Source organism: Strongylocentrotus purpuratus, unplaced genomic scaffold, assembly GCF_000002235.5.
Source record: "Strongylocentrotus purpuratus isolate Spur 01 unplaced genomic scaffold, Spur_5.0 spur5_scaffold_20, whole genome shotgun sequence".
In the NCBI taxonomy this organism is placed as follows: domain Eukaryota; kingdom Metazoa; phylum Echinodermata; class Echinoidea; order Camarodonta; family Strongylocentrotidae; genus Strongylocentrotus; species Strongylocentrotus purpuratus.
The window spans coordinates 50,567,158-50,578,085 of NW_022145606.1; the positions used below are offsets into that span (position 1 = coordinate 50,567,158).

Here is a 10,928-nt window from a genome sequence, read left to right on the forward strand (position 1 = left end):
TGAATTTACCCTGTCTTGAAATGCGAGATAAAAGGAACCTATTAGTATTAGCATTATTATTTGTATTAGTATTATTTTTTTTTATTTTATTATTATTATTATTATTATTATTATTATTATTATTATTATTATTATTATTATTATTATTACTATTATAAGACTGAGATCAAATAGAAGTAAATAATGCCCTAATTTGAAACGATGCAATGCCGTTATGGTTCCGATTTCTTCACAAACTTACAAAGCAGTATTGTTACTCCATGGATCATAGTGATACTGTTTATGTTTTTTGTATCTGTATGTTAATGAGCCGCCAGCCAATATCCATCTATGGATACTATGCCTGTTTCTTTGAGGTAAAAAAAGCATAGTATGTACGTATTCATTATGCTTTATAATGAACAGACATATTGTTCAAAGTTTAATCGTTATTTGTTTGTTGTTTATGTGTTCTATTCACAAATGGCCACAGAGGCTGTTTTCATTCATAACCACATACCCCTATCAAGACAACAAAGACTATACCTGCGTGTACACAGTTGACATTGGTTTTTTTTTCTGAAGAGGTGTAACAGCAAAATTCACAGAGATAAATAAATACGTAGTGTGGTTCAGTATGCAATACTATGTGTCAGTCCATTCTGTATTCGTATGCCACGGTGTGTAGATCTTGTCGATGTATGTCTGTCCATTCAAGGCGTAGTATGTGTGTGTGTGTGTGTGTATGTGTGTGTGTGGGTGCACGCTTGTGTGTGTTATTTTACCTCATTAAGTATGCATCAGATTGCACGATTTCAAGTTAAAAATTTCAAAAGCTCCCTACCGTGGAAGGGGGGACACCCCCCTCCCACACCCTCCCCCCGCTCGGTCGCTTCGCTCCCTCGCTCGGGCGCTTCGTGCACGCTTGTGTGTGTTATTTTACCTCATAAAGTATGCATCAGATTGCACGATTTCAAGTTAAAAATTGCAAAAGCTCTCTACCGTGGGAGGGGGGACATCCCCCCTCCCACACCCTCCCCCCGCTCGGTCGCTTCGCTCCCTCGCTCGGGCGCTTCGCGCCCTCACTAGCGTTGGCAGCCCAGTCATCCCCCCCAGGTGTACGAACCTGTCTACGCCACTGGCTGTGTTGCATTTGTAAGATAATAATAATAATAATAGTTCGTTCTAACTTGTAGAATATCTCCGCTTCCAGAGAGCTTTGGGAATTTATTATCCAAGCTTTAGCTCTGGCAGCCGTTTTAGATAGACCTACCAGGTACCCATTTACCTCACATGGGTATAAAGTGTGGAAAATGTAGATAATCGTTTAGCCAAAGGACATTAGTGTTGAGGCAGGGATTTTAACCCCGTACCTTGTGGTTCACAGTCTGGAGACTTATCCACTTGACCACAACACCTCTATATTTTTTATTATTTTTCCTCAGTTTCCTATAAGACATGTTAATCTTTACCATTTTATTTTGATAGAAATGCAATTACTCTATACTGACATAACCAACGAAAGAGTTTGAACGGTTTCTTGATCTATCAATATATTGCATATACGATAATAGCATGTAAATAGCTGCATTATGATAAGAATACAGTAGGATTTAAATTTGTTGATTGTGCAGTTATCTGTAAGACATGTAGCTCGAAGAATCGAAAAGGTTTCACGGTATTGCTATCCGCACAACGATACATTTGATGTAAATATCTGCATTGTACTAGTATTTGTGAGGATCATTCATACTTTCTTCCTTAATCAGATATTATGTTTATCTGTTATATCTTTAATAGACCAAAAGGTATAATATTAAAAAAAAGTTTCAGTTCAATTTTGTGTCAATTTTGTTATCCAAGATACCATACCATGTTTGACGTCATACAATGTAAATAGCTGCATTGTACCAGTATTTGTTTTCTTCATCAGATATTTTGTTAATCTATTCTATCTTTAGTTAAAACAAATGTTATAAAATTAAGTGAGTTTCACCGCTTTGTGAATTGTGATATATCAAAAGATTATGCACAATAATTATCTGCTCTCATGGAAAGCTGCACTTAGTATATAAGAATCAAATTGGTTGATTTCTGTTAAATTGTGTAACATAAGATTTTGTTTGTATATTCTGCGTACATGCCCGGTAATGATCATGTACTTGTTTACGTGGAGATCACGTGGTCATCTTGTTTCTTCGCTAGACTCTCATAGCTCAGTCCAAGGGTAGATCAGGGTTCGAACCCCAGCTCGTCTCTAACGTCCTTCCTTGGAAGACATTAATCCACACTGGGCACTCTCTACCCAGGTGTAGTAAATGGATACCTGACCATGCTGAGATAATAATAATCGCAAAGCCCGCAGGAAGAGCATGTGACTACCCCTGATAAATAAGACCCATTTATTATATTAATTATTATCTTTCTCTTTCCCTGAAGGAATGCCTTTCAATAACGGATTTGTAATCAGATCGTAGACCTGGGGAAGAATAGTATTTAAGTTTGACGATTCAATATTTACACAAACGTATTACGTATAAATGTGATACGTGATACGGGCCAAGTTGTCAAGGTTGATGGACCCAAACAATTTTGCGTTAAACAATGGCGTGGTGATCATCTCAAGTGGCAAACACATAATTTGTCCGGCTCCAACCCGTTGCTTGAATAAATTCGCGGTGAACCTCATGCCCAGGCTCTCTTCTTTCGAACCAGTACCTGGGATAACGAGCGAATATTGACATTAGCACTTCGGTACTTTTTGGGTGCGATTCCGTGTAATGTGCCCAAAATGCAAGAATCGTGTTCACATACATAGGCCCTAATTCTCAAATCAAGAAGCTATTTATAACCGTTGAATAATGTTGCTTCCTGCCTTTACTCCCGTTAGTCATTGACATATCAAGGTTTTTTTCATTCATTGGTGACAAATATGGAAAATGTCACAATGGGACGTATTGCACTGAATCGCCTAATGCATGTAAATCGTTGACATTTGTCACAACATTACTGAAGGAGTCTGTGGGAGAAAAAAAAATGAAATTATCTCCCATAACTTTAATAGTTTGTACTTTTTTACAGACTTGACTTAATATTTCTTTTTGTTATGAAGTTAATATTTTTTTTTAAATTCCACTGTATTTTTTTTTTTATTATGAAACTAAATTTTGATGATATAATTTTGTTTATTTACCATGAAAGATATGAGTCTGTTCTCTGTAATAAAACTATACTGGTAGACAGGACGCTAATTATGATGAAGATATTCATTGTGATCTAATTCGTGTGTATTTGTCAATATTCATACCGAAATCACAAAATATGCGATAAAGAAGTAAAATAACAGAATATGTAAAGAAAAACAAATAGAGGCAAGAAAGAGAGAGACAGAAAGAGAGAGACAGAAAGAGAGAGACATAGAGACAGAGGGAGACAGACAGACAGACAGAGGGAGTGATAGAGAGAGGGTAGGGGAGGGAGAGAGAGAGAGAGAGAGAGAGAGAGAGAAATGTAGAATGAAATAAACCAATAATCAGAGAGAAAGACTATGCTAGGGAAATAAATGAAAAAATAAATTTGTAATGAGAGAGAAATAGAGAAGGGAGGAAGATGTAAGACAAAGGAAGAAAGAAAGAGCCTGAGAAAGGGAGGGGAAAAAGATAGTGAAAGAAGAGAGAGAGGACAGAGTAGAGAATGAGAGAGGGAAAAGAAAAAATGGAGAGAAAGAGAGAGAGAGAATAGAGAGAGTGGGAAGAAGAGAAAGAGAGAAAGATAAAGAGAGAAAGAAAGAGAGAAAGAGAGAGAGAGAGAGAGAGAGAGAGGGCTAAGACAGGAATTAGGAGCTCTGTCCTGTTCGTAATGAGAAACAGACTAGCGCCATCTATCAGAAATCAGTAACATTCGCCATCATTCTGTTAAAAAGATGTTGTATGTTGTAACAGTATGTACATCACTATTAAACCAATATTAAAGTCGGTTGGTTTGTGCCCAAAAGTAAGAGTAAAATAGATATGATAAAAAAAAAAGAAAAACACAAACCAAGACGGAAAAAACACATGTACAAAAGAACTAAACAAACTAAATAACCGAATAGGGCCAGAACGTAAAGAATCTAAGATGATACTGTCTCAGTTGAAGGAAGCAGGGATGAGTTGCAAACATCACTGAATAAGGTAGTCATCGAAATTGAAAACCTGGGCCAGTCACTGAACCTGCAGAAAACAGAATGTATGGTAGTTTCTGCGAAGAAAAATGCACCTAGATGTATTTACATGCATGGAGAAGAGGGAAAACAAGAATACCAATTCTGCTACCTTTGGGTTTGATTCCCTCAGATGGGAGGAAAAGGTGGGGAAAATTCTCCTAATTCTCATTCTTCTTCTCCTCCTCCTCCTCCAAACTCAGGGCCTATCGAGTGCCACGCCCACGGCAGGGGAATCCCCAGGGTGCCTGACTCAGATCAATTGGGCTGGAAGTACTAGAAGGGGAAGGGTTAATATAATCGTGATAATTATATTGCATAAGCAACCACTTTAGTTATAATGTTTTTACGGGTAGATGGCGACCTTCCACTTCACTTATGGGTTCTCGGTTCAACGTTTGATCAAAGAAATAATTTGGGCCGAAATGAATTCCTCTAGTCTTGTAATACGGCCTTCCTCCTCCTACTCGTCCTCTTCCTCCTTCTTCTCTTCTTCCTCATTCTACTATCCTTACTATTACTCCTTCGCTCCTTCTTCTCCTTCTCCTGTTTTCCATCTCCTCCTCCTCCTCTATCCTCCAATAAATAGAGAAATATCTGATGTGACTAGAAAAAGATGTGTGACGATTTTTGGATAGTTAGAGAGAGAGGGGGGGGGGTCAATAACAAAAGAAGTTATGTGCAACGAGATGTGTACAAGAGTGAGAGAGAGAAAGAGAGAGAGGGAGAGCGAGAGAAACAAGGAGAGTGAGAAAGACAAGGAGAGTGAGAGAGAGAAGGAGAACGAGTGTGTGTGTGTGTGTGAGAGAGAGAGAGAGAGAGAGAGAGAGAGGGGGGGGGGACAGAGAGAGAAACGCACAACCATTCGGTCCATGTATTGTTTTTTTTTAAATTAATTAATTAATTAACGGTCACCGTATATTTTTGAAAGTGGAGCTGATTATTGGTATGATCATATTGGCTAAACTTTACACATTTTGTGGTCTAAAACTACCTTCATATGCACGAGAAATGTCATAGATAAGAATAAGAGCAATAAAGGCATTTGCGGTCTGAAAACAGAGCTCAACTATCCCTCAGCAGACTATAATGATAAATAAGAGAGGATATATAATGAAAGGTCAGGTGGTTTTAAGAGAGAGAAAATGATCAGGTTCAATTACGTTCAAAACCACCAAGTATTACAAAATAACTCCTCACAAAGCACAAACTAAACAGCAGACGTACTATACTATTGAGTGTCGCGGCCTCAATACACACACTGTACTCGCCTATTTCTGCATGACATGCACGCGCGCATACGTGAAAAGTATCGTTGGCTTTGTACGGGGAATCCCCGTCGTTACAAGATCGGTTTAGTCGACGTTAGATACATTTAGACGCCATCTTGATTTGTACATGGCGCGCAAAAGTCACCGGTATATTATCGAATAGTTCTTCTTCAGGCCAATGTTAATCATCAGAGGACAGCCAGTCGAGGAGGTAAACTTTCTTTCGGATTTCAAAATACGAAGGTGAGAACAGCAACTTAAATGTGTTTGTGGTTTGTTTTGATGGGGGTGTGGACATTATTGATGAAATGGTTATGATGAAATGAGCATAAAACGAGTATGAAACGAGTTTGTTTTGATGTGAGTGTGAGTATCAGTATGGACCTAGAATAAAAAACGGAAACAACAATGAGCTAGGGCATGTTATGTTTCATCACGAGGGAGAAAAATTATAGGGGAAATCAGGTTACTAAATGTGGAAGGCTTACTTTGTTCTCCCCCCCCCCCCCCCCCTCTCTCTCTCTCTCTCTCTCTCTTTGTGATGGAACAGGACATCTTTATTGAAGGAACAAATCCCTCCGTCTCTACCTCTCCTGCAAACCTTTTTTTCTGTCTGTCCCGATTAATGAGCCTCGTGTACAGTCTCCCTTTCCTCCACGCTCTTCCCATCTTTCCCAGTCCCCCCACCTCACCCCACTGCCTCTCTCCCTATATATTATGGCTCTGTATATACATGTATAGGCCTATATGTATATATTGTGGAGTGCCAGGATTGTCAAGTCTGACAGACATGAGCTCTTATACAGAAGAACCAACTATTATCATTATTATAATTATTTGTATTATCATCTTTATTATTATTATTATTATCAGTATTGTTATTATTATTATTATTATTATTATTATTGAAATATTTAGTAATAGTAGTTTTATTATTATTATTATTATATCATTGTTATTATTGTTTTTGTTATAACCATTATCTGTATGATCATTACTTTTATTATTATTATTATAATCATTTTTAGTATAATCATTGCTGTTATTATTATACATATTGCTCCGATTGTCTCATTTTCGCTCGCGTGAACATTGCCAGCACAAACCACTGACCTCTACCTCCTGAACGGATCATCGCCCATTCCCATTCACTATACGTTACGTACTAAAAGGCTGTAATGTCTGACCGTTCATGAATATTCATGTTTTTGCTAAACTCGGCAAAATGTTTGTTTTTACTAAATGGAAAAATTACGGTGGGGGGTTTGGATGAAATGGACATAATGAAATAGGCAGAAGTGATCTATGATAATTCATGCTTTTTATGTTTTGTGTGCTCGACCTATAATCTTCAAATCGCTTGGTAAACTGAGTCCAAAGTTAGACTTGTTTCACATGTGTATTATAGGCAATGACGAGCTTGCAACCTAGTTTGAAAAATTACGGTGGGTGAACTTTCAAAAGTCAATGAGACATGAGGGTTCCAATGAAAGAGCTAGTAATAACGTACGTCGGGGTGGATGTGCTTTTCGTTTAAACTAAAAATGAATTTTTAACGATTTTTTTTAAAAAACGTCCATAGGCTAACATGTTAGGCTGCTGATTCTGATCATGCTCTGACGATAGGGGGCGTTGTGAAATGAGACTAAACGGAGCCATATGATCATAATCATTATTACTATTGCTATTATTATCATTATTATTATTCTTATCATCATCCAATCTATACCTTATTTACAACTATATAGAGCTGGGTCTAATACATGGACCTAAAGCACTACAGAGGTGATGTCAATTTCACATAAACAATTTGGGCGGAAGGACCATGGGGTACCGAAAGATTACACTATCCCTACCAGAACCCCAACTTTTTTTTTGTTTATGTTTTTATTAAGAAATCAAATCATAACATATACAAACTTTCCCCAAAAAATACAAATGCTGTGTAACAAAGAAATTAATGACAAATTAAGATATTTACAAACAATTGAGATGATCTGGGGGGAAAAAAAGAAAAAAAGGCAGAGTACACGTAATAGAAATAATCAGAATTATAACAATTACAAGCACAAAAGCAAGAACCTCGAGATAGCATTGCATCAGAAACTGAAAATTTCGTTGGGCCCAAAATGAAGAAAAAGGAGTAAAAATAAGCCATCCACAGGTACAATGGAAACTCCAGACCACCAACAGGTTGGAGGAGCAAAGTCGAGGAATGAGACAATCCGCTCAACCCCCCTCCCCTCACACCCACACACCCTCAACACTCTCATACTAACACCCAAACACACAACCGCCCCTCCCCCCCCCCCCCCCCCCCACCCCCAACCCCAACACACACAATCCACACGCAACATGCGGGTATGACAGATCGCCTCACACCCCGACCCCGCCCACTCCAGACACCCAGTCGGCGAATTGCGCAGACAGAGCGTGGGGAAAATCGACTGAAGTGATACAAATACAACGCATTCCTGAATAGGTAATAAGGAAACACGCGCAAACTGACCCAATTCCAATCGAGGTTATTGCTCATGTTACACAGTGGCAATGTGATTTGTAAACAAAAATTATATGCACACAAGTAATGTAAAATTATTTGACTATGGGAAATAACTAACAGCAATGTAAAAGGGGAAAAGAAGAAGAAAAAAAAGAGGTTGGAGTAACAATAAATACTCGTCCAGAACCCCAACTTGATCTTATCGCACAGTTCTCTGGCAATTTAAGGACCTGTCCAAATGGCAGATGCGGTCTGCTCATAGCTCACAAGGTGATGTAATGAGACAAACCTAAGACCTTTTATTCTACCATCCCCATGACGTGTCCCAATCATCCAATGGCACATGTGGAAATTTATTGACAATACTTAAATGGCAATCTATTTGGACGGTGAGTAGGTCAATGTAAATTATCGTTTTTATTATTATTGCTATTATTATTATTATTATTATTATTATTATTATTATTATCATCATCTTTTTTTTATAGGGCTGTGTTCTACAGGTCAATACTCTGATCAGGATGGCGGCTAAATTCAGCTCTGCAGAAGACATCTGTGAAGGAGAGAACTGTGAGGCAATCACGGATGTGACGTACTACGTGAAGGAGAAGAAGAAGCTCTGCAATAACTGCGCCTCCACAGAGGGATGCATCGGAAAAGCAAGAAAGGGTGGGCCCAATCTATATTGTGTGAAGCATGATGAAGAAATCAAATTGTATTGTACAACACATGGTGTAGCACTGTGTTATTCATGCGCACATATAGATCATCATGAGCAGTGTTGCGTGCGACAGGATATAGAGGGCGCGATCATGGAAAGTAGAGCGAGTCTAACCACTCTAAAAGAAAAGGCAAAGGACAAATTAAAGCTCTGTCGAGTTTATGGAGATCAGATTCACCAGTGTAGGAAAGACACCGACACCCATCTACAAGCTTTGAAAGATGAAGTTGATTCGGTAATCAATGAGGCTATCCAAACAGACATAGACAGAGAGAAGGAGGATGCAGCAAAAATCAACCAGGATATTGATGAGAAGAATCAAAAACTTGAAGAGGAGATTCAAAAGATCAATGACAAGATTGTAAAGAACGATGAGGAGAGAGAGAAGCGACTCGAACTGAACCGTACAATCGCAGTGAAAAGACGAGAACCCATCGACAAAAAACAGCATAGTCTTCAAAAAGACATTCAAAACATCGCTGAAGAGAAAGAGAAAAAGATTGTGGAATTTGAAAAAACATGGCAAGATGACACGAAAATCACAGAGACTACAGTACAGACACTTGACAGAGTACTTGGAGATGATCAAAATGTCGTCAAAGACGGGCAACTTCTGAAGACATCAGTGAGTGATGAACTAAAGAAGCCACTGAATGAGGATGGTTTGAAACAAATCACTGGTACCATATCGGGTGTGAGGTTTGTGAAGGGTGCTGGGAGAGAGAAGTATGATGGGAGGATTGATTGGTATGATGGGGAGTGGAAACTCATTGAAACAATCAATATCAAAGATAAAATCACAGTCCCGGCCATTGTAGGATGCATAGATGAATGCAATGTGATCATCACAGATACAGTAAAGGGTAGCCCACATACATACGTGTTAGATATGAACACTAAACACACTCAGAGAGTGATAACCGGTAGTAATAGATCATGGGTTATCACATGTGCATTGCTGAATGATGACAAGGTAGTATGCGGTAAACACAGTGAAGGGTTTACAGGGGACAGTTTGACCGAATGCATCAGTGTGTATGACAGACAATGGAAGCACATCAATGACGTCACAATACCAAGAAACACAACGCTTGGTGACGCAGGGGTGGATGTAGCTGCTGACCAGGATGGGATGATCATCGCTGCTGAGTGGGATCAGTCTAAGATATACGTCATCAACCCAGCTGATGGTAAGATCATGAATACCATCACATGTAAACAGAATATAAGGATGCTAGGTTCACTATCATCAGGTCACATCATCGCTCAACCCTTCCCACCAGATCACAGAGTGTTCATTATCGACAGGCAGGGTGCTCAAAGGGAAATCCCCCACAGTGATGAAATCCTGAATGCCTGCATCGATCCTATGACAGACGACCGCTACGTTGTAACATCAAATGATGAGTACAAGACGTGTGTGATTGATCAGGTGATGAGTGGGCGTGATATGAAGAAGAGCTTGGTAGCATCATTCCCTCTATCAACTAGTCTGGGCTCACCTGAAAACAGGAAACATCGCCTTGCATTATCTCGCGTGGTGATGACGTCATCGGGGAATATGATTGCTTGCGATGGAGACAATATTCTCGTATTCAAAAAGCTATTGAGCCTATGAAGCAGGGGCGACGATTTTCATGACCGGGGTGGGGGGACGAAATGCGAGGGACGAGGGAGCATAGTGAAACAGAGGGGCGAAGGTGACGGAAGTGACTACCCCCTCACTTGATTTTGAAGTTTTGTTGTATCAAAGCAATTTACATTTTTCACACTTCACTTTTACTTTGCCGGTAATTAGTATGCAGTCCGAAGGCTTGTAAATATTTAGTAGGTAAATTGTAGTAAGTAGGGAGCTTGGGCATGGATGGGATTTATATTTTACACTCTAGTACACAGATATCACTATGGGAGTTCAAATGGCCAATGTATAGACTATGTGGTAGTGAACTATTTAAACCAACCAATATTACGGAATACCTGTAACATGACATATTGCACTTTTTGTAACACTATGTTAATGCAGTGTAAACTTTGTTTACGTGATACCAACGGCATACTCATTTTCTACAATATTTAGTTGTACATTTTGAAGGAAATCGTGCGAGGGAGTATAGCGACCGAGCGATTAGATTTTTGCATTTGTATAAGTCTAAACGCAGCACTCTTGGACCCTCAAGACGCTAAAAGTGTGTTACAGTCTTTAGTCAGTAGTTGCTATACATTTATTTGTTGCACTTTTTTCAATTTTTTCCA

The 10,928-nt window shown here is 39.0% G+C and overlaps 1 protein-coding gene across 2 annotated transcripts; it reads left to right on the top strand.

Annotated features, from left to right (window-relative positions):
* Positions 1-5,082: 5,082 nt before the first annotated feature.
* Positions 5,083-10,386, top strand: LOC105439726. Of its 2 annotated transcripts, none has more exons than XM_030993575.1 (2): positions 5,083-5,694; positions 8,443-10,386. In XM_030993575.1, exon 2 carries the CDS (start codon positions 8,476-8,478, stop codon positions 10,291-10,293), a length of 1,818 nt encoding a protein of 605 aa, XP_030849435.1. In that variant the 5' UTR covers positions 5,083-5,694; positions 8,443-8,475; the 3' UTR covers positions 10,294-10,386. The 2 variants fall into 2 exon arrangements, with proteins under 2 accessions (XP_030849435.1, XP_030849436.1); XM_030993576.1 differs by having other exon boundaries at positions 8,458-10,386.
* Positions 10,387-10,928: the final 542 nt, after the last annotated feature.

Excerpts from the sequence above, each read along its gene's own strand:
- LOC105439726 (XM_030993575.1), top strand. The coding sequence starts at position 8,476 with ATGGCGGCTAAATTCAGCTCTGCAGAAGACATCTGTGAAGGAGAGAAC.